The 25,000-nt window shown below is 41.3% G+C and overlaps 1 protein-coding gene across 1 annotated transcript; it reads right to left on the reverse strand.

The window, feature by feature from the left end:
* Positions 1-2,750: 2,750 nt before the first annotated feature.
* LOC115256432 (double-stranded RNA-specific editase Adar) lies at positions 2,751-24,970 on the reverse strand. Its single transcript, XM_062845129.1, has 4 exons — positions 23,044-24,970; positions 22,859-22,970; positions 17,996-18,384; positions 2,751-17,842 (listed from the first exon to the last, which is right to left on the reverse strand). Exons 1-4 carry the CDS (start codon positions 23,418-23,420, stop codon positions 17,587-17,589), a joined length of 1,134 nt encoding a protein of 377 aa, XP_062701113.1. The 5' UTR covers positions 23,421-24,970; the 3' UTR covers positions 2,751-17,586.
* Positions 24,971-25,000: the final 30 nt, after the last annotated feature.

Below are 25,000 nucleotides of genomic sequence, written 5' to 3' on the forward strand. Positions count from 1 at the left end.
CAACATTTCATTGAAACGATCGCAAATTACAGTGGTTTGAAAATATAAGATATAATCACAGACAAACAGACGTAACTCTTAGAGGAAATTCATCAAAAACTTTTGCCCGGTGTCATTTTCATGAGCACACTGCCACGTGTTGGTAGAACCGCGCGCGACACTGTCGGCCATGATGGATTTCGATTTGACGTTTTTCTGACACGCACACTACTACACAAATTGCCTGTAATTTTAGTTTGTATCATTCAGCAACGTGTACACTGGCAAACGTCAAAGCGATCGAACACTAGCGCATCTGGTGGGACGATCGCGCAAATCAAATGAAATTTGAATTGATCGTTAAATGCATGTGCCAATCCGTTTTGAAGAGTGTTACGTCTGTTTGTCTGTGATATAATAAAGAATATTGAAAATATAGTAACTTCATAGAATATTATTTCAATTTCTCATGTTAATCATTCCTCGCAATGAATATATATTTTGTAACTCATCTAAAACTTAAAAAAAAAAGACAGTACACCGTCTTCAGCCAGAGGCTGCACAGACTGAAAATTACATACACGAGACAACGGACAACACACTTAACACCCAGTGGCCCAATGGAGAATTTTCCGTTTGACGAAAAGTTTTCCCCGACTGGAGCGGGAATCGAACCCGCACTGCGAGGCTTACGAAACGCCTAGACGACTGACGCCGCTAACCGCACGGCCACGAAGCCCACAAAACTTTGATTATATATCACATTTTTTGCGATACTATTACAAAACTCAGTAGGTGTTTTTAACGTGTTTATAGATAAAGCGATATTATGCATATCTCCAATGAAATTGAAATCAAAGCTTAAAATTGTTGTTACTGATGATCATTCAAATGTGAAATTTCTAAATTCACGGAAGACAGCACGTTAGTAGCATGACGTATAAAAGCTGGGCAGTAAAACGATTAGCATTTAGGTTTACTATAAAAGCTTCAATATCTTCAACATTATACCAACGATTTATAAAGCTTCCTAGGAGTACCAAAACATTGGACTGTTAATTCAGTTTAACATTTTTTTCACCATGAAACGTTTTCAAATTCATCGACAGGATACCAACATATTTATAACGTGCTTAAAAACAAAAAAACCGTTGCCAAACACATAGAAAGTTTATGTAATCAACGCTTACGGCGTGCCACATTTTTATTTGTATTCGAGTAGCAGGTAGAACTATGAAATATTAATTAGATTCTCAAACTACGGTATTTGACATTCCTCTCAATGAAATGTTGCCAAATGTGAAGCGGACCTGGTGTGATGGTTAGAACACTTGACTATCACGCCGAGGACCTGGGATTGAATCCCACTCCCGACAAACTCACAAAATGTGAGTTTTTCCTTAGGAAGGGAAGTAAAGTGTGGGTCTCGAGATGAACTAGCCTAGGGCTAAAAATCTCGTTAATACATATAAAAAACCCTAATTAATCCACCTAGCGGTGATGGTGCCTTTCTCGTGCTTTAAAATATCCTTTCAACAAAACTCGAGCGACATGTAGATGACATTGACATAAATACAAAATGAAAACTGCTTGCTAAATCTACTCAATATGGATACATTTTATATTAGCATAACATCCAATATTCAGAAAATATAAGACAACGATCCAAAACTCAAACCAAACAAGTGTCATGAAGCCGCAAAATTTTGAAACGTCATTTTAGATTTTCCGGTCATCATTTTATGACTCCTGATATCTACCCCAACTAAACCAACCGCCATCTTGAACATTGAGACACCATCTTGGATGTTCTGGTATTCATTTTTGGACTCTGCACCTAAAATTACATAAAATAGTCGCCGTATTGAATTTTGGCTGGTCGTTTATGATTTTCTGGTTACCAGTTTTAGACGAAGACCGGCATTCTTCCCCATTCAAACTATAGTCATATTGCAGACCTTGTGAAACAGCGCACAGCTTGGGTTTTCTGATTACAAATTTTGAATTCTGGACATATTTTCATACAAAATATGCCCATAATGCAAGAATTAAAAATACTTGGCCATTATCTTGGACTTTGGACCGCTCTGGTGGACTCCAAACAAATTTCCCATACCAAATACACTTATTTTACATAGTTTTAGAGCTCAAAATTCCTTAAAACAGCCACCATCTTCTGTTTACGCGATCAAATTCTTATTTTTCCATTCAACGTTGACCAATCCTGCTATAACTTTACACCTTAGGAATCTGAAATGGTACGATTTGATGAGATCGCTTTAGTTTTGTCTATATTTTGTTCTCATATATGAGAACTTAGACCTATTCGTCACTGTTGTTCATACCTAATGTTTATCAGGCCATTAAACAAAGCCACGATTTAATTTTTCACATGAACGTTGGTTCTGCTACACAACAGCTAGTCTCTAATGTGATCTAAGGCTATTTTCTTGCTAACCGTTCATTAGATTATCAAAAAATATGCAATCTGATGTGTCGTATGTATGGGTTTGGTTCATTTTTATACTTGGTAATTTCCGGTGGGATAGCCGGATCTGATTCCATGAGTCATGGACCATGATACTACCGGTTGTCCCAATTATGATCTGAGAATATTTTATTGCTATTTATTCACCTTTACCTAATCACCGTGATTTTATATATCACATGAATGGGTTTGCTTCACTTTTACTTCTAACCACTTTTGAAGCCACAGCTGAACCCGCAACACTACCGGGAATCTAATGGTCTGACCCTATTTTTCCATCAGGTTGTCGATAAGTCGTGATCAGTCTTCGTTCTACTGCTCGTGTTGTGTGTAGGTAAGAGGTAACGATAGCGCACGAATGTAACAAAGCCGACTGACACCCGACTGCGGCAACGAAATGAAGGTAGTAAAAAGTGTCGAATGTTTACAAGACTGGTCGTGATTTGATGTACCGCATCCATGGGTTTGGTTAAATTTCACATTTTACTACCCGGATCTGATTTCGGGTAACTACCGGCTGAACCAAATATGGTCTAACATTATTGTCTTGTTAACTGCTCTTCGGTTAACCAAAAACGCTGCAAATTGAAGGTGTCACATGCAGGGTTTGACAATTTCGACGGGACTCTCTGAACCAATTCCGGACCACTACCAGTGACGTAAGGCTATTTTCTAGCTAACTGTTCATCAGGTTATCGCAAAAGCCACGATTTGATGTGTCACATGCCTGGATTTGGTTCACTTTTACATTTGGCCTCTTCCGGCCACTCAAAACCGATTCCGAAACACTTGCTGACCGTTCATTAGGTAATCTAAAAAGCCGCTATTTGATGTGACGCATGTACGGGTTTGTTTCTCTTTCAGATTTAACCACTTTGGTGGGAACCCCGGAACGGGTTCCGGAACACTACTGGTTCAGATATGATCTGAGATGGTTCTCCTGCTCATTGTCCATCAGATCATCGAAAATGCCGTGGTTTGATGTGTCGCATGTATGGGTTTGGTTCAATTGTATATTTGGCCACTTCCAGCGGGACGCCTAGAACCGGTTCCGGAACACTACCGGTTCAGGTATGGTCTGAGATGATTTTCCTGCTCATTATCCATCAGGTTATCGAAAATGCCGTGGTTTGATGTGCCGCATGCATGGGTTTGGTTCAATTGTATATTTGGCCACTTCCAGCGGGACGCCTAGAACCGGTTTCGGAACACTACCGGTTCAGATATGATCTGAGACTATTTTTCTGCTTACCGCTCATCAGGTTATCGAAAATGCCGTGGTTTGATGTGTCGCATGCATGGGTTTGGTTCACTTGTATATTTGGCCACTTCCAGCGGGACGACTAGAACCGGTTCCGGAACACTACCGGTTCAGATATGGTCTGAGATGATTTTCCTGCTCATTGTCCATCAGGTCATCTAAAATGCCGTGGTTTGATGTGTCGCTTGCATGGGTTTGGTACAATTGTATATTTGGCCACTTACAGCGGGACGCCCAGAACCGGTTCGGGAACACTACCGGTTCAGATATGGTCTGAGACTATTTTCCTGCTTACCGCTCATCAGGTTATCGAAAATGCCGTGGTTTGATGTGTCTCATGCATGGGTTTGGTACACTTTGATATTTGCCACTTCCGGCGGGACACCCGGAACCGGTTCCGGAACACTACCGGTTCAGATATGGTCTTAGACAATTTTTCTGCTTACCGCTCATCAGGTTATCGAAAATACCGTGGTTTGATGTGTCGCATGCATAGGTTTGATGCATTTTCATATCTGGTCCCTTCCTGGGGTACCGTTCCGGAACACCTAAATGGCCACATCTCCGGAACGGCTGAACCGATCCGAACCATTTTCAATAGGAAACAATGGGACCAGATTCCGCGTCGAATGAACCGTCGGTCATTGAAATCGGATGAGGTTTACTGCCAAAAAGTGATGTGAGTTTTTTTGTACACACACATACACACACACACACACATACACACACACAGACATCACCTCAATTCGTCGAGCTGAGTCGATTGGTATATAAGACTTGACCCCTCCGGAGGCTCTATCAAATTTTCGTTTTTGGAGTGAACATATAGCCTTTCGGTACACCTTGGTGTACGAGAAAGGCAAAAATGTTGCCAAGTTTTCAGAGAAGTTGCTTGAGTATTTATTGTACTATTGGAATTTGTGAAACTCATGACACCGTTCAACACAAGTTCACGTTATGGGATGAGAAAAAAAATAATAGAGGTTTGGGATCCTAGAAACTCTAATGCGTATATCAATTGAACACCCCAAGTTCTCAATTCAAACTTCGGTCTTCAACTGTGAAGTCCCGTTCAAATATTTTTCGAAAATTCTTTCACTATGACACTTCTGAAGTTCCAAAACCCTGTTCTTTTTTTCCTCATCTCATGATACGAAGTTTTTTTAAATTTTGTTTTGCGATGTTATTACAGTCCGGATTCGCTCGTTGGGTCACGACTGCGCCCCGATTAGCGAATCGTGTTCGTTCGTTGGGGCAACTGACAACTGATCCAAATGCTATAGACACACGCAACTGACGAGAAATACGTCACGAAACACTCGCATACGTACACAAACGTTCTGTATATAGGAGTTACGATGCGACGGGGGTCAGACGTCAAACTCGTTTTGACAGCGATTTTGACATTGACAGTGCTTTTTAGTTGGGTTTTGCCCCAACCAGTGAACATTCAACCATCGAGACAACCCATCTAACGAGCCTCCAACGAACGAATCGGCACTGTATTTGTTAAAGATATGAAGAGCACCGTATGACAAAATTCCCATATATGAGCAAATTCTATGAAAATATAGGAAAATCTTCAAACAGTAAAAACTTTGGTTTCCCTCGATAAAACATTTTCATATTTTCGGAGAAGATACTAGAACAGTATATCTTTCGAACGCCGAGTGTGATTGGAGTACATTTTTATTTGTTAATAGTGGTATTGTTGGAGATTGGTTAGTGTCCAACCCCTCGCAGATACGCAAATAAAAGAGATAGGTGTCTGACCCTTCGAAGGTTGGAATGTCATCTTTCACCGCAGTGTGTTTTGCTCGTTCGAGGTTGTTGGTTGTGTTGTGTACGCAAGTTTGTTTATTAGGTTAAAGTCGTTGAAATACATTAAATTTAAGTTTCACACGAAACGGTTTGAGTTGTACTTCTTCTCGTAACGCAAGTCCCTGTGTTGGTGCTCTGCTAGTAGTTGCAGTTTCCAACAGGTTATGGCCCAGAATTGAGAAGGAGTCAAAGTGGTTCTGCAAGTTGGAAGTGAGTCACGGGACATTTTTTCAGTGTTGTGTATGTGCATTTTGAATTATTCGACTGACTGTAAAATTCTTTTTGGAAGAACTGGACAAAACGTAGTTAATGAAAATGAGTGACACGAAGGTGGTGATGGAGCGGCTGAACAACTTTAACTGGACCAGCTGGAAGTTCCGCATGGAACTTTTGCTGGTGAAGGACGGATTGTGGGCAATAGTGAGCGAGCCCAAACCGGAAGGAGCAGATGCAAATTGGGTTACGAAGGATGCTTCCGCTCGGGCGACGATTGGTTTGGCACTAGATGACGGCCAATTAACTCATGTGATTGGAGCAGAAACGGCAAACGAAATGTGGTCAAGGCTGAAAGCGTATCACGAGCGAGGCTCGCTCTGCAACAAAATACATGTTTTGAGGAAGCTATGTTCATTGAGATTACCCGAAGGAGGAGACATGTCGAAACATCTGACAGAGATTTCCGAATTGGTACACAGATTGATTGGAATGGGAGAGAAGTTGGGAGAGCATTGGATTGTGGCAATACTTCTGTCCAGTTTGCCAGAGACGTACAATCCGTTAATCACTGCATTGGAAGGTCGATCTGAAGAAGAATTGAAGCTGGAGTATGTTAAGGGCAAACTACTGGACGAATGGCGGAGGCGTTGCGAGTTTAATGATGACGGAGTCTTTCATCATGACACGGCACTCAGAGCAGCGAAACAGCAAGTAACAAGGCCTGGGTATTGGAAACGCGAATGTTATTATTGTCATGAAGAAGGACATATTCGTCGGTATTGTCCACAACTGGCAGGTATCAGGCAAACTGATGAAGACGGTCAAAGGATGGAAAGTGTGGAGCCACACGTTACCGCAAGCAGTTCGAGGGGAAGTGGCTCACGTAATGTGTGTTTCACAACGACGGCGAAAGAAAGTATTGGAACGGAAAGATGGCTGATTGACAGTGGCAGTTCGATGCACATGACAGGAAAGATTGAACAACTCAAGGATGTAGTACCGTGTAAGAAAGGCGTATTCTTGGCTGATGGGAAGATGGTGTCGGTTAGAGCTACCGGAACCTGTGAATTTTCGAAACGAGGCGTGACAGGCGAGAAAATCGATGTGAAGTTGAAAAACGTTTTCTATGTGCCCGGACTTGCAGCGAACGTGATCTCGGTGAGCCGCATGGTTGATGCGGGATACGACATTTCTTTCGGACATGAACGTTGCACGATTCTGGATGGAGTTCAAGCTGTTTTTGTTGGCGAACGACGAGGAGAAGGATACTGGATTCAGGAGGAGCTATAAGTAGTTGTGATTCAGGAGGAGTAAGGTAGTTTTGGCGGCGAGGTGTTGACACAAAGGAGGAGTGTTGGAGATTGGTTAGTGTCCAACCCCTCGCAGATACGCAAATAAAAGAGATAGGTGTCTGACCCTTCGAAGGTTGGAATGTCATCTTTCACCGCAGTGTGTTTTGCTCGTTCGAGGTTGTTGGTTGTGTTGTGTACGCAAGTTTGTTTATTAGGTTAAAGTCGTTGAAATACATTAAATTTAAGTTTCACACGAAACGGTTTGAGTTGTACTTCTTCTCGTAACGCAAGTCCCTGTGTTGGTGCTCTGCTAGTAGTTGCAGTTTCCAACAGGTATCAGGCAGACCGTGCGTGCATATTTACTCATATAAGGAAATCCTATAGAAATGACTCAAAATTTTCAAATCACAAAAACTTTGATTTCCCTCGATGAAATATTATCAAATTTTCAGAGGAGATACTAGAAGAGTATATCTTTCGAATGCCGGGTGCCACTTGGGCGGACATTTTTATTTGTTAATAACGATTTTTGGCACACCGTGACCCGCAAAGAAAGAGTTGAAGATATAGGGCACTGCACTGTTTTGATTTTGTATGGGATTTTGACATTTCCTGGCCTTGTTGTTTACTAAATCTCAATGAGAGCGAAAGAGAGGGTGACAATTTCGTGCAGAGCCCTATAGACGGAAAGGCGAGTGAAGCGTATTTAGAAGGACATCAGGTAATTGGTTCTTCGTCCAGCAAACCTATACATACATATTATCCTGATACGTTAATCCGGTTCCATAGAACCCCGCTGATTTTGGACAGAACTTCCGTTCTGTAGGAGTTCAAGTGTCTCCCCCCCTACGTTGGGAAGATCCGTAGAGTTCCACCGCTGACCGAGTCTGTCAACATACTCGGCCGCCGGAAGACCAGAAGGACCTGTGAATGCCGCCATTGCGTTACTTCGCCATCCCGTAAGGCCGCAGAAGAACCGGCAGGCACTAGCTGTGCATGTCGCCATCGTAGAAGACCTGGAGGAATACGCTGTGTGGTGGTGGAAGCTAGAAAAAGGGATCCCGAAGAAATGAAAAGGACAGATTATGCTTGGTCGAAATTCTGGAGGGATCCCCGGTGGAATTCTTAAAGAATTTCAAGTGGATATCGTGGATAAATTCCTGTGGAAATTCCGGGAGGAATTCCGAGAACAAATCCAGGAGGAAATCCTGGAAAAATTCTCGGAAGAAATCCTGTTGGAATTGCTGGTTGAATTTTTTGAGGAATTCCTTCGTGAACTTCCTGCAGGTATCATTTTTGGATAAATTTCTATCTGAGGGATTGCGTCAAGAAATTTTCGAAGAATATTTGAAAGAATTCCATAAGTTTTAGTTTGGGGGAATCCTTGGAAAAAATCCAGAAGAATGCCTACGAGAATTTTCTGGAGGGATCCTTGAAGAATGTCTGAAACATTCTTTGAACAAGAATCTGGGAAAACCCGTAGGAGAATACCTGGTATTCTAAGTATTTCTAAGAGAAATTCCAGGAGTATTTCTTGGGAAAATTCCTGAACGAATCTTTGGAGAAATTCTTGAATGAGTTGTTGAAGGATTTTTTGCAAGAACGCACAGATAAATTTTCGAAGAGTTCTTGGAGGGTACCCTTAGATCAAATAATTGTTAAAGAAATTCCCAAGGTATTTTTTAGAGAAATTATGAGAAGAATGGTCCAAGGAATTCCTGCTGAAAGAATATTTCCGGGAGGATTCGTTGAAGAATTTCATAAAGAAATGTTAAGAGGAATGCCTTAAAGAATCCTTGCAGGAAACTCTGGAAAATAGTTTGAAGGAGTCTTTGAAGATTTTCTGGTAGAAACCTTTAGATGATTTTTTGAAGGGATCCACAAAGAAATTCGTGAAATAATCATTGGAGAATTTCATACAGAAACCCTTTCATAAATTGCTGAAATATTCCTTAGGGAAATTCCTAAAGACCATTACTTGGAGGAATTTCTGGAGGAATCCTTGAAACAAATACAGAAGGAGTCCTTGGCGAACTGCCGGGATGACATCTGTTGAAATTTCTGGGTAAATCATTGGAGGAATCCATGGCGAAGTTTGTGAAGAAATTCTAGGAGGAATTTCTGGAATATTTCCTAAGGGATTGCCTAAAAATGTTTTGGAAAGTTTCCTGGAGAAATTATTAGGCGATTTCGTAGAGGAGCATTTGTGGGAATCCTTGGAGAAAATCCTGAAAGGACCGTGGGAAGAATGCTTGAAAGGTTATCTGGAGGAATCTTTTGATGGATCATTGAAGAATTTACGGGATGACTTTGAAAAATTGTTATCATTCTGCAGAGCTAAAGTATGCTTCCAAAATCACCAGATTCTTTCTTAAATTTAAAGTTTTCTACCGAAAGCCTATCTCTTGAATCCTCATTCTCTCCCAGAATGATTTCTTCCGAAACTACGTGACTCCTTTAGATATTTTAAAATTCCTTCTGTAATTTCACCCCTTCCACTACATTTTTCTTGGAATAATCCCCAAAATTCCCTTCCAATGAAAACCTCTATTTTTCATCAGCAATAATCAGCCTGCACCTAGAATCAATAATCTACTTGAACATGTTCAACTTTTTTGTTCAAGTCAAACGAAATCATCTCACTTGCCCCGTCTGAACCCGTGATTCATGTGAGTTGATTTCAAGTCATCTGTCAAATGAGCTGAATTCAATTCAGTTTGCTTACGCACCGCACGAGTTGAACAATGTAAACACATGCTTCAACTGAGATGCATTCAAGATCATGCAAGTAGACACCCAAGTAATTTGCTAAGTTTAAACACGTCATTCCATTTAATTGAACATGTTTGAGAAGTTTGCAACTCGGATGCTCGTTTCAGTTGAACAGTCTAAACCAGGCATAAGTGAGTTTTCATCTGTGGCATTTACAGATGTAGATTATTGATCGAAAATAGGGTGTTAAAATCAAAATTGCATGAAAACGATAAGAGTTAGGAGTTCGACGTCAAACGACGAATTGTTAAGCAAGTCGAGGCGCACAAGTTTTCTTAAGACAAAATTTTAATTTATCACGTATTTTTTAAAAGTTATTAAGCAAAAGCTTGTCAAAAATAATTAACTTTGAACTTTGTTGCCCTACAAAACTTACTTGAGTTACAGCTACAGGGGATAGACAAAATGATCGGGACAGGCAAAATTTTCATTTCTCAAAAACTGTTCAACTAGCTGTAACTTTTCGAAAAGTGCATCGAATATTCTCAAATTTTTACTGTTAGTTCATCAACTGGTTGTGTATCAGTGGTCCAAATTTGGGGAAGATAGGGTCATGTTCCACAAATTTATAAAGATTCTTGAAAAAGGTAAAATTATCCGATAGCCAACTTTGAACTATTATATCTCTGGTTTCAATGACCATTTTGACCATTCATGACTTTATATAATGAACTCTGGAAAGCATCTGACTTACCTTATACACAACTTGTTGATGATCTTACAGTAAAAATTTGAGAATATTTTATGCTTTTTCAGAAAAGTTACAGCTAGTTGAACATTTTTTTGAGAAGTGAACATTTTGCCTGTCCCGATAATGTTGTCTATCCCCTGTAGGTAGTTTACGGCAAGCATAGTCAAAAACATTAAAAGTTTAATAACTCTGTAACAGTTGAGATTTGACCATATCCCTAGAACATTTTTTTTCACCAATTATGGTCCTCTATCACCCCCCGAAGGATTAGCATTGAGGAACGGAACACCCTCACTGCATTGTTTTGATTTTATATGGGATTTTGACGTTTCTTGGCCTTGTTGTTTACACAATTTCTGTAAGAGTGAAAGAGAAGGAGAGAATTTCATGCAGTGCCCTATAGACCACCTCCCGCCGAAATTCTATCTCTTTCGCTCTTTCAGAGAGTTTTAAAACAGCAGGACCAGTACCGTGATTTCGGGTGAAATTGATCACTTTTTGCAGTTTTTGCGAATAATTTTTGAAAGCTTATCGACATGGATAAATTCAATGCTTTAAAATAAGTACGACCATGGTTTTCATCAGTCAACGACGTTGAAAATTCTACTGCAAATCATTTCTATACAAAAAATATCATTTGAAGTAAAAAATCAAAAATTTTACTTTCGGGGTAAAATTGATCAGTCAGTGAAATATTGTTGTAAGTGCTCAAAATATTTGTTCCTTTTAAATTTACCACCCTGGAATGCGAAAACCTATGCAAAACTTTTACAAGTTTGCTCAATTTTTAATTATTTAAGTTTGAATAAAGTTAATAAATCTTAAGAAAACGCCTGAAAGTATGCAATTTACATACTAAATATGTTCTAACTTCCGGAAAAGTACAATTTTATGCATAAATTTCAATGTTTAGAGAATTTTTGATGATGAGATCGGATTTAGCGAACACTTGGCAGCTAGAAACATTCATTCGAATATTCATTAAATGTGCGATAAAGCTACGGTAACAAAAGTGTGAAAGTATGGAAACATTGAATGTATAATAGACCTGTTCACTTTGAAACTTTTTTTCTCCGATTCTCCGTGACACATCAAATTATCAACCCACATGCAAAAACAAGTCTTCAGTCCAAAATTGAGCCAAATTGATAAAGATTTAAAGGTGTATCAAATCGATTTTGTGTTTTTTTAACCGTTTTCACAGAAATTTACTCATAAATCCAGAAAATTGCTCCGAAAGGGTGCCGAAAATACCGTTAGGATATAGTTAGTACAATATTCTACAACTTTGCCGAAGATCTTACGGTGTTTAAATTGCTTATTACGAAGCTATTCAATAATTTTAATTGAAAAATCATGAAAAAACACGATATTTTTACGATTTTACATATAAAAGTCATGTACTTTTATATTATTTTACGTGACTAAATTAATTAGCTATTTCTCCTTTGTGTAACGAACATTTCGTCCATATATCGTTTTTGTGTTGGAATTCGTTTTCAATGACTAATTATCAAAAGTATGTCACGTTGATACTAAAAATCGCGGAGAGTTGCCAGCACGAATTAAAACAAAGTTACCCATGATTAAGACGTCATGCCATCGTATTCTAAAGTCTTTCGATTCAAGTATCAGAAATGGCGCAGATGATAAGGCTCGAGCCTGCGGATCAGAAGGTCCCAGGTTCAAGCTCAAATGCATAATAAACTTTTTTTCTTTCTTTGTAGCAGTTAGGATGATGAATCTGCCATGAGTCATGGCCCATGACTTACACGCAATCTCCCAAATAATGATGATCGGGACCTGCCAATTAAGCCCATTCCAGGACTAGCTAGATATTTAGTTTACTTGTTGACAAGAAATCGTGTCAACGAGATCAGCTGGACGAAATATTGGACATCTGTTTGATACCGATTAATTTAGCTAAATCAATTCAATACGATGATGGAACTGCTTCTGGATGCAAAATTTATCATACAACTGTGGAGATTACTTGCATCTATCTAGCCACAAGCTACACAACTACACGATAAAGGGAAACTTCATTCTTACAATGCACTCTACGGTTTCGAAACAAGGCTATGATGCCAAATTGCAATGAGATGCAGAGTGTAGTCTCATTAACTTATAGCTGGATCGAGACGCAAAAAATCCTATTCCAGGGCTCGAACCTTGAATCTTCGAATCGGCAGTCTCATGCTCAACCATCTACACCAATTTGAAATTGATGCAGATGAGACAAATAAATGTAATGACGTTTTAATCATGGGTAACTTTGTTTAATTTTGTGCTGGCAACTCTATGCGATTTTTAGTATCAACGTGACATACTTTTGATAATTAGTCAATGAAAACGAATTCCTACACTAAAATGATGTATGGACGAAATGTTCGTAACACATAGGAGCAATATCTAATTAAATTAGTCACTTAAAACAATGTAAATTTACATGACTTTTACATGAAAAACCGTAAAAATATTGTATTTTTTCGCGATTTTTTAACGAAAATTGTTGAATAACTTTGAAATAAGCAATTTAAACACCGTAGTGTCTTCCCAAGTAACACAACTTGTTACAATACTGTATATATTACATGATTCATACAAACGTCCATGTTTTGTTTTGAATATGAAAAACCTATTTTCGTACACTTATATCACCGAAAAAGCGCAAAAAATGGCGGCTTATAAAACATCTTTGATGTTACTAAAGATGTTTTTCAATACATTATTATAACATAAAATAAAGTATCGAATATGTTCTCAGTAACATCGTAAAAACTTACTTTTTGCTAGCAGGAAAATTATTCTTTGTCAATCGCACACTGTGGAAATAAATGTGACATGTGATATTTGGTAATGGCCCAAAATAATTGTCAAGCCTTACCTTTCATTTGTAATTCACCATTACGATGTTCGGTCACTATGACTGAAATACATGTGCCACTCAAAATTTATAGTGAAATAAACACATTCACTCTTCATGAATTAATTCGCCTCCCATCAGATTAAAAACAAGAAGGAAGGTTTTTGTCATCTCTATGGTTTTTGTGAGATTTTCGAGTACATTTTCAGATATGCAACATGGTGGATTCTTGACACAGTACCGTCAAAAAGTTTTAGAATGATATTTTCAATTATAACGTATTAATAATGTGATTTTACACTGTAGAATTTGTATTCGTTATCATTAAGGCAACTATATTATTACATTGAATCTTAAAATTTTCCCAGATAAATAATTGTTCGGAGAAAAACTTGTAGATGAACAAACTGCTATACATTCATAAAAGCGTTAGTTGTCAAATCTTTTAGCAAGCACTGTAATTTATCAGGCCTGATAGGAAAGTATTCAAAATATTGGGAAAACGTTCAAACTACAATTTTTGTACATCTCAACAACATGTTTGTCGAGTACTACTTGAATCGATTGAAATACATTGAAAAAACATCTTGGCAACGTACTTGCAACATCCATTTTCAAATAGCACACAACGATGTGATTTTTGGTTTTTGATACCTGTTTTGAACATCAGTGCAACAATAACAAAGTTAGAGTGCAGCTCGTGGGATCAATCTGAATAAATTCGTGTCTAATTTTGCGGTTTCTAAAATTGTGTTCTAAGTTAGTTTTAGTCGCCACGTAAGTGCTCAAAGTGTCCGCACAAAGTAAAATATGAGTTTCGGGTGCTATTATAGTTAAGTTTCGTTTAGTTTTATGTGCATATGATGTTTCATAAATTTAAGTGAGTGAGGGGAGACAGAGATCTGATAAACTTATACATAACCGTATTGAATACGTAAAAATAGCGTAATCGTAACATACTTGAGCCTAAAGGTTATATCTATGTGCTGATGATGTTTTACACATCATCTTGAATTGAAAGAAGACAACGATACACAAATCAAGTTTAATCAACGTTATATTTACGTAGCTGTAACGTGTGGTGAGATTGATAAGATTTTTTTAGTGACTTGTTAATGCCAAACATAGTTTAAACCTGATTTCAACATAAGATGTGTACAGATACGATTAAAGTACTATATTAAAACATCTTTTTCAGATTTCATTTTCAAAGATGTTTTCTGTGTTACTTGGGTTCGGCAAAGTTGTAGAGTATTGTTCTAACTATATTTTTACGGTGTTTTCTGTACCTTTTCGGTGCAATTTTCTGGATATTGGAGTACATTTTCGTGAAAATGCTCGAAAAAACACAAAATCGATTTGATACACCTCTAAACCTTTATCAATTTGGCTCAATTTTTGACTGAAGGCTTGTTTTTGCATGTGGATTGATAATTTGATGTGACACGGGTAGGTCAAAAAAAGTGAACAGGTCTAAAGTAAAAAATGAACAGGAAGATGCAGCTGCGAAGTAAATTTGATTCTAGTTTTTCTGTTGCGCATCATTAAGCTAATTAAGAGCTACAATATTCACTAATTCAAATTGATTTGCGACATTTCTAGGTAGGTAAAAAATCAATTTTCGCACGTTCGGTCACTTCGGATTTCGACCAAAAGCATAATATTTACTGCATTTACTACATTAGCAAAAATCAAAACTGGTGACCGGCCATTTGGCCGAACGCCATTTGGCCGAATGCCATCTGGCCGAATTGTCGTTTGGACGAATGCCGTTTGGCCGAATCATGATCGAAGGAATTTTTTGACATTCTAACTACCAATATGATCAAAAGATGCATTTCCTTCTTTTAATCATAGGCTATTCTTTCTAGTTTTGACATTGAGGGATTAGTTGGCATTGAAACTGCCAATATTTTATCAAAGATTATTGCTTCTTTGAATCATACGCTGTTCTTTCGAGTTATACTGATGCGGAGAACAGTGGCATGATCATTTAAATTCATTATTAATTTTTCGGTCAAACAGCATTTGGCCAAACGGCATTCGGCCAAACGGCGTTCGGCCAAATGACCCGGAACCAACGAAACTTGTTCAAACCTAACTGTTGATACTTATTGTTTAAGCTCCATTTTGTATGAAATATTTTGGTTCAACGGTAGAAGTTCATAACTTGTGTTAAAAATTAAGAAACATCAAGACATTAGGAAAAATAGCATGATGAATTAGTAAATAGATCTACTATTTAACAATTCATCATGCTAATCGGAGCGATTGGGTTCAATAGAAAAGAGTTTATGAATGCTCACAAAAAAAATCGAATATGGCGTGGTAAATGACCAAAACTATCAAAAAATTATGTTTTCATAATTATAAATGGAATTGAATAAGCAAGCGAAGTATCGAAATTTGCACTTTTCTAATGATCAAGTCTAGAAATAAAGTGTCATGTTTTTTGCATTGTAAATATAATAAACAAAGCAAAAACATGAAACTTTATTTCCAGAATTTTGCTTTCAAAGCATTCCATAAAATTCAATTGAACTGGCCACCATAAACGCCGTGAACCACGCGCTGAACGTTGGTGAATTGCTATGTCTTCCTCACTGATGGAATGGTCTTCGCTCAATCTGCTGACTCTTTTGCACTACTGGATTGATTGAATCAAACAAATCGAGAGGAAAGTTTGACGAACTTGGATGATATTGATGGTTTGGTCAAACTCGATGGTGGTGGTGGTTGGATCAATCTTTCGGAGGGGGAATATTGAGGATATGACCACCAAACTCAATCCTCGCTTTTGCAGGTTGGTCAGTATTTATTATAGTATCAAGATTCAACATTATCATCCATGTTCTCCTCAATAAAAATGCATGCAATACATTTAGCAATATTTCCATCAAATTGTGTTTCTGGATGAAGTTGAAGATTGAACCTCTTGGTTGAATCAACTTATTGATACGTGTACACTGTTAGAAAAAATCACCGACTTCGGTAATGTTTTACCGAAATCTCAACCGTTAAGTTTGTTTTACAGGAAAAAATCGGTAAAGGTAGTAACTTTTACCGAAGTTCGTTAGAGTTTGACAGATAAACGATAGCATGTTACCGAAATCTGTTAGTTTTTTACAGAATTTCGTTAAAAATCCATTACCGAACGCTCAGCGGTTGAGATTTCGGTAAAAATTACCGAACGCGATTAGCTGTTTAAATGGCACTTTTCTTGTAGAATTGGGCTAGCCGCACAAGTATTTCTAATACCATATTTTCAGGTTCAGCTTCTGAAATGAGCAGTGGGTGATTGAATCTAGATATGCCGAAATTACATTTTCAGCACTGTTCTTAACATCTTCAGTTCTTCCAGTGTTTCAAATTCATGTCATCCCATTTTTTCTCTGCCCCCAACATTCACATTTTAACACAAAGCAACCACTTCACCGGGACATGTGGCTTACAGTCATTTGGCATTAGATAATTTGGTATAAGGTCACTTGACGTAGCGATATTTGGAATAATGGGCATTCCGCATAATCTTTATGACCATTATGCTAAATGGCCGTTATGCCAAATGTTTTATTGCCAAGTGACTCGATAATTCCCGATAACCCTCATAAACTGCAATTATATTTGACAAGCTCAGAACTAGTTTTATACCTAAAGCATTAATTCTAGATTGAGTTTAAATAAGGGCGAAAGTAACATGAGAGAGTTCTCTTCATCGACTCTCTCTTCGGCAAATTAAAGTGACAAGATGCAAATTCAGTCGAACTTTTTTACACTTAGACGCTAGATTGCATCGCAACCTAGCGATTTATGACCAACAAATTTAACCATACTTGCATCTTGTCACTTTTATTTTAAGAAGAGAGAGTCTATGAAGAGAACTCTCTCGTGTTACTTTCGCCCTTATTTAAACTCAATCTAGAATTAAAAAAAGCCCCAATTCTGTCAGGAAACCAATCTTGTTAGCCAAATATGCTACCCGGGAGTGACAAAATCGGGTCCTCACTGTATACACTGAAACACCATAAAGCACTAATAAATAGGGAACGAATCGATTGATAATGGAAACATGAGATCTTTAAAAATCTACTACTATGTCGACTGTGTCGTGTTTGTAGTCCACACGGACCACATATCCACTATGTCGACGATATCCCAATTTTGACGCCCCACATATGTGTCTTATTTGCTCCTGGAATCTTACCGGTACATGTGCGCCGGATGCAGCAAGCTGCCCAGCACGATCGAGTGCAGATAGATCGGCTCGATCACGGACGCGAGCAGCGATCCTTGCAAGCCGAGTACGTTCCAGCGTGATATTTTGTCCGAGCAGGACATCGTCAGCAGACGCTGCCCCTGCAGGACACCATCCCACGTCTGAATGCCCTCGCTGCTCTTGACCGGTATCGTCCCTTCGCCCGATTCCACCTTGGTGCGCAGCTGGCCGCGAGCTTTCCTGTTTTTTGTTGTGTATGTGGTTGGGTGTGGTTGGTTGGTTCCGAAATTCGGTTCCGGAGGGTGGTGTGTGTGTGATGGATGACAATCAGTTCATTAGTGCCTTGGACTTCTCTCAAGATCGGTACGGAAGGACCACCGGCGGGCAACTTACCGATTCGGGTGCTTATCGACGTCCATGTTGTCGTTCTCGTGCGGACTGAACACTCGGGCATCGCCGCACGGGGCCGTGTTGATGTACAGATGAAAGTGGATTCCGTCCTTCAGTTTGTACAGCGAACTTTCGTCCGCCGGGGCGACGAAGATGCTGGATTCCGGCGGTTGTTCCGAATCGTCCACACCATTTCCGTTGAACATCGCCGGCTTGGTGGTGTTGGTGGTAGTGTTGGCCTGCCGTCGGCAGTGTAGATCCAGCTGGGTGTAGAAGTAGTCCAGCAGCCCTCGGCGGGCGATGATTTCCGCGTGGGAATCGTTGATGACCGATCCGGTGACGCTCATGTGCTCTCCGCTCACGCATTTCGTACCCGTGGCCAGCGAGATGACCTGGAAAGGAATAGCATCGTAAGTTAATGTGGAACTTCTGAGTATGCGGAGAGGATTCCAAGGAGAATCCGGAGAGGATTCCAAGTGGAATCCGGAGAGGATTCCAAGGGGATTTCGGAGAGGATTCCGACAAGGAATCTGGACAGGATTCCGACAGAGAATCCGGAGAGGATTCCGACAGAGAATCCGGAGAGGATTCCGATAGAGGATACCGATAGAGGATCCGGAGAGGATTCCGACAGGGAATCCGGAGAGGATTCCGACAGGGAATCCGGGGAGGATTCCGACAGAGAATCCGGAGAGGATTCCGATAGAGGATACCGATAGAGGATCCGGAGAGGATTCCGACAGGGAATACGGAGAGGATTCCGACAGGGAATCCGGAGAGGATTCCGACAGGGAATCCGAAGAGGATTCCGACAGGGAATCCAGAAAGGATTCCGACAGGGAATTCGTAGAGAAATAAATACATCTTAGACATTTTAGACATATCTCGCCAGATCCCTGAGAGAAATCGCTCCAAATTCCTGGGAGGAATCTCTCCAGATTCATGGGAGGAATCTCTCCAGATTCATGGGAGGAATCTCTACAGATTCCTGAGAGGAAGCCCTCCATATTCTGAGAGGAATCTCTCCAGATTCCTGGGAGGAATCTCTCCAGATTCCTGGGAGGAATCTCTCCAGATTCCTGGGAGGAATCTCTCAAGATTCCTGGGAGGAATCTCTCCAGATTCCTGGGAGGAATCTCTCCAGATTCCTGGGAGGAATCTCTCCAGATTCCTGGGAGGAATCTCTCCAGATTCCTGGGAGGAATCTCTCCAGGTTCCTGGGAGGAATCTCTCCATGTTCCTGGGAGGAATCTCTCCAGGTTCCTGGGAGGAATCTCTCCAGATTCCTGCGAGGAATCTCTCCAGATTCCTGGGAGAAATCTCTCTAGATTCCTGCAAGGAATCTCTCCAGATTCCTGGGAGAAATCTCTCCAGATTCCTGGGAGAAATCTCTCCAGATTTCTGAGAGAAATCTCTCCAGATTCCTGCGAGGAATCTCTCCAGATTCCTACGAGGAATCTCTCCAGATTCCTGCAAGGAATCTCTCCAGATTCCTGCGAGGAATTTCTCCAGATTCCTGGGAGGAATCTCTCCAGGTTCCTGGGAGAAATCTCTCCAGATTCCTGGGAGGAACCTCTCCAGATTCCCTAGAGGAATCTCTCCAGATTCCTGGGAGGAATCTCTCCAGATTTCTGGGAGAAATCTTTCCAAATTCCTGGGAGAAATCTCTCCAAAATTCTGGGAGGAATCTCTCCAGTTTCCTGGGAGGAATCTCTCCAGATTCCTGGGAGAAATCTCTCCAAATTCCTGGGAGGAATCTCTCCAGGTTCCTGCGAGGAATCTCTCCAGATTCCTGTGAGGAATCTCTCCAGATTCCTGGGAGGAATATCTCCAGGTTCCTGGGAGAAATCTCTCCAGATTCCTGGGAGGCACCTCTCAAGATTCCCTGGAGGAATCTCTTCAGATTCCTGGGAGGAATCCCTCAAGATTCCTGGGAGGAATCTATCCAGATTCCTGGGAGGAATCTCTCCAGATTTCTGGGAGAAATCTCTCCAAATTCCTGGGAGAAATCTCTACAAAATTCTGAGAGGAATCTTTCCAGATTCCTGGGAGGAAGCCCTCCTTCTTCTGAAGAGAATCTCTCCAGATTCCTGAGAGGAATCTCCCCAGATTCCTGGGAGGAATCTCTCCAGATTCCTGGGAAAAATCTCTCCAGCTTTCTGGGAGGAATCTCTCCAAATTTCTGGGTGGAAGCCCTTAATCTTCTGAGATGAATCTCTCCAGATTCCTGAAAGGAATCTCTCCAGATTCCTGGGAGGAATCTCTCAAGATTCCTAGGAAAAAACTCTCCAGATTCCTGAGAAAAATCTCTCCAGCTTTCTGGGAGGAATCTCTCCAAATTTCTGGGTGGAAGCCCTCCATCTTCTGAGATGAATCCCTCCAGATTCCTGAAAGGATTCTCTCCAGATTCCTGGGAGGAACCTCTCGAGATTCCTGGGAAAAAACTCCAGATTCCTGGGAAAAATCTCTCCAGATTCCTGGGAGGAATCTCTCAAAATTCCTAAAAGAAATCTCTCCAAAATTCTGGGAGAAATCTCTCCAGTTTCCTGGGAGGAACCTCTCCAGATTCCTCAGAGGAATCTCTCCAGATTCCTGGAAGGAATCTTTCCAGATTCCTAAGAGGAATCTTTCCAGTTTCCTGTGACAAATTTCGCCAGATTCCTGAGAGAAATCGCTACAGATTACTGGGAGGAATCACTCCAAATTCCTGGCAGGAGTCTCTCCAGAATCCTGAGAGGCATCTCTCCAGATTCCTGGGAGGAATCTCTCCAGATTCCTGGGAGGAATCTTTTCAGATTCCTGGGAGGAATCTCTCCAGATTCCTGGAAGGAATCTCTCCAGATTCCTGGGAGGAATCTCTCCAGATTCCTGGGAGGAATCTCTCCAGATTCCTGGGAGGAATCTCTCCAGATTTCTGGGAGGAATCTCTCCAGATTTCTGGGAGGAATCTCTCCAGATTCCTGGAAGAAATCTCTCCAGATTCCTGGAAGGAATCTCTCCAGATTCCTGGAAGGAATCTCTCCAGATTCCTGGAAGGAATCTCTCCAGATTCCTGCGAGGAATCTCTCCAGATTCCTGCGAGGAATCTCTCCAGATTCCTGGAAGGAATCTCTCCAGATTCCTGGAAGGAATCTCTCCAGATTCCTGGAAGGAATCTCTCCAGATTCCTGGAAGGAATCTCTCCAGATTCCTGGAAGGAATCTCTCCAGATTCCTGGAAGGAATCTCTCCAGATTCCTGGAAGGCATCTCTCCAGATTCCTGGAAGGAATCTCTCCAGATTCCTGGAAGGAATCTCTCCAGATTCCTGGAAGGAATCTCTCCAGATTCCTGGAAGAAATCTCTCCAGATTCCTGGAAGAAATTTCTCCAGATTCCTGGAGTGAATCTCTCCAGGTTCCTGGAAGGAATCTCTCCAGATTCCTGGAAGGAATCTCTCCAGATTCCTGGGAGGAATCTCTCCAGATTCCTGGGAGGAATCTCTCCAGATTCCTGGAAGGAATCTCTCCAGATTCCCGGAAGGAATCTCTCCAGATTCCTGGGAGGAATCTCTCCAGATTCCTGAGAGGAATTTCTCCAGATTCCTGGGAGGAATCTCTCCAGATTCCTGGGAGGAATCTCTCCAGATTCCTGGGAGGAATCTCTCCTGATTCCTCGGAGGAATATCTCTGGACTTCTGGGAGGAATCTCTCCAGATTGCTGGGAGGAATCTCTCCAGATTCCTTGGAGGAATCTCTCCTGATTCCTGGTAGGAATATCTCCTGATTCCTGGAAAGAATCTCTCCTAATTCCTGGGAGGAATCTCTCCTGATTCCTGGGAGGAATTTCTCTTGATTCCTAGGAGGAGTCTCCTCAGATTCCTTGGAGGAATCTTTCAAGATTCCTGGGAGGAATCTTTCAAGATTCCTGGGAGGAATCATTCAAGATTCCTGGAAGGAATCTTTCAAGATTCCTGGAAGGAATCTTCCAAGATTCCTGGAAGGAATCTTTCAAGATTCCTGGAAGGAATTTTTCAAGATTCCTGGAAGGAATTTTTCAAGATTCCTGGAAGGAATCTTTCAAGATTCCTGGAAGGGATCTTTCAAGATTCCTGGAAGGAATCTTTCAAGATTCCTGGAAGGAATCTTCCAAGATTCCTGGAAGGAATCTTTCAAGATTCCTGGAAGGAATCTCTCCTGATTCCTGGGAGGAATCTCTCCTGATTCCTGGGAGGAATCTCTCCAGATTCCTGGGAGGAATCTCTCCAGATTCCTGGAAGGAATCTCTCCAGAATCCTGGAAGGAATCTCTCAAGATTCCTGGGAGGAATTTCTCAAGATTTCTGGGAGGAATCTCTCTAGATTCCTGGGAGGAATCTCTCCAGATTCATGGGAGGAATCTCTCCAGATTCATGGGAGCAATCTGTCCAGATTCCTGAGAGAAATCTCTCCAGATTCCTGCGAGGAATCTCTCCAGTTTCCTAGAAGGAATCTCTCCAGTTTCCTGAGAGGAATCTCTTCAGATTCCTGGGAGGAATCTCTCCAGATTCCTGGGAGAGATCTCTCCTGATTCCTCGGAGGAATCTCTCCAGATTTCTGGGAGGAATCTCTACTGATTCCTGGGAGGAATCTGTCCACATTCCTGGGAGGAATCTCTCCACATTCCTAGGAGGAATCTCTCCAGATTCCTGGGAGGAATCTTTCCAGATGCCTGAGATGAATCTTTCCAGTTTCCTGTGACAAATTTTACCAGATTCCTGAGAGAAATCGCTACAGATTCCTGGGAGGAATCGCTTCAAATTCCTGGGAAGAGTCTCTCCAGTTTCCTGGGAGGAATCTCTCCAGATTCCAGATAATTCTACATCTCAGACATTTTAGATAGCTTTACTCACCTTTGCAGACTTGGCGTCGTATCCCTGGGTCATGACGATTCCGGCCAGAACCTTTCTTCTTGAGTAGACGTCGTTGCCCTTCATGACTTCGTTGAACTTCTCGATGACCAATCTACAAAAAATCGAAAAACCATCAATCTAACCTTTATCCCGCCCTCCAATCCCGCCCCTCGCAGGACACCTACTTTCCGACCGCGTCGGCGAACGTCTGCGGCAGTTCGACGTTCTTCTGCTGATCGTAGCAGCCCCCGCCCGTGTCCCCGTTCATGCCGATGATCCCGCCGGGTCCGACGCCGCCTCCGCCACCGGCACCGCCCGCCCCCATCCCGGCCGCCGTGTTCATCACCCCGAACTTGGCCTGCTGCAGCGGGCTGAACGAGATGTTGCACATGGACGCGAGGGCCGCCTTGGCCGCCGCATTCTTCGCCATCTTCTTCGACGGGCCGGTGCCCTCGAAGCGCTGGCCATCGACCTGGACCACCACGGTGAACTTGGAGTGCTGCAGCCCGTCGGTCGAGACGCACTCGAAGTGCGCATCGGTGAACAGCTCGTGGAGCAGCATGACCGGTCCCTTTTCCGGTTGCGGCTTTGGCGGCTGCCCGACCGGGACGTTGCGCGACGCGTTCACTGCCGACGCTTTGAGCTCTGTTTTCGTACGGGCGTTACATCATCAGTGCAGGATGGTCGACGTTGGCGGGCAGCAGCGGGGAAACAGAGAAAACACGGGAAGATTCGGTTTTCGAGAGTTGTTTTGATTCAGTGTGTGCAGGTGATAGGTGATGGCGTTCGCGGGAGGTAGTAGATCGGCGATGTTTTTTTGGGGGGTTTTCGGGAAATGGGTTGTAGGGAAAGATATAGAAAAACTGTTAGAAAATTGCTGTTTCGAATGCTACTGAAACACAGAGAGAGGGGAACAATGCTCAGACAGAGAGCGAGAGATACCGGGAGATACTTGAACACAAAACCAAAACCAAACGGAAACATGGTATAGTAAATCAACCAATCAATCGGAAGTGATGAGAAGTGATGGAAAGTATAGTGTTAGTATAAGACAATGACAGTAATCGAATCGGTTCGAAATACGTTACGCGTTCCTGAGTGAAAGTCACTATTATTCTTGGCTCGAAATTTCTCGAATGCAAGGAGGAATAAAGTTGTTGCGATTAATCAAATTCATCGAATTTTACAGATGAGGGAAATCAACATCGAAAATAACATCGAACAACATCGAAGCATGCGTTGCATGAGATACTGGCAACACTGGACGGTACCAAAGTGACGTTTATGACACCAATAACAAGGTTTGGATAGTTTTTTGAAAAAAAATGACCGCTAATCGGCACTGATGAGAGTTCGGAATTCCAGTTCTGCTGGGAACCCTGGACAGAACTCGATCCCTAGGAGATGCGAGACTGCCGGAAGAGCTAGTAAGCGTGAAATGTGAGTGGATTTTAGGGGTAATGGAGACTTGGCAACACTGCTATCATTACATTTGGTTTTCTGCTGAAAAATTTTAACCCTTTCAGGACGAGCTACTTATATTTTCTCAACCAGTTAGTATAGGATCATGTATTCATGTTCCTCAAGACCATCGCAAGTTATCGACTTGATCAACCAGAGGATTGTGAATTGTTTCAACACAAGTCCCCAGCAGTGTATGTAGAAAACAGCCGTCCTGAAAGGGTAGCAGAGTTATTTCCGGAACTTGGAGAAAACCAGCGAGTAATCGAGAAAGCATTGCAGGTAACTCATTTGGCACATGGCACACGATACGTAAGATTAGCTGCATAGATATTAAAACTCAATGACCAAGGTCGATAACAAACGAGTTTTAGGAGTGAGTTACTCACGAGTAACTCATTCGAATGAGTTCCTCCTTTTTCTTGCTTTAGGTCATCTGATTAAAAGCAGGGTGCATCCACACTAATTGTCTTATCCATTTTTTTTTCATCTAAACCACTACAAGAAGTAGAAACCCGTATTTACAAAAGATTATATGCAGGTAGAAAAGCGTTTTTCCGTTTCTTCTCAGAAATGTTAGTACACAGATAAAAATAATGAGATTTACACGTCATGTAAACTTCATTTTAGTCATGTAAACTTAGTGTGATGATGGTTTACATGATATATCATGTAAATTTA

The sequence above is a fragment of the Aedes albopictus genome, chromosome 1, assembly GCF_035046485.1.
Source record: "Aedes albopictus strain Foshan chromosome 1, AalbF5, whole genome shotgun sequence".
Taxonomy (NCBI): Eukaryota; Metazoa; Arthropoda; class Insecta; order Diptera; family Culicidae; genus Aedes; species Aedes albopictus.

Coding starts and splice junctions, on each gene's coding strand:
- LOC115256432 (XM_062845129.1), bottom strand. CDS start 23,420: ATGCTGCTCCACGAGCTGTTCACCGATGCGCACTTCGAGTGCGTCTCG. Junction 18,385..22,858: donor ACGACGCCAAGTCTGCAAAG/GTGAGTAAAGCT, acceptor ATTCCTTTCCAG/GTCATCTCGCTGGCCACGGG. Junction 17,843..17,995: donor GTCGATAAGCACCCGAATCG/GTAAGTTGCCCG, acceptor AACAAAAAACAG/GAAAGCTCGCGGCCAGCTGC.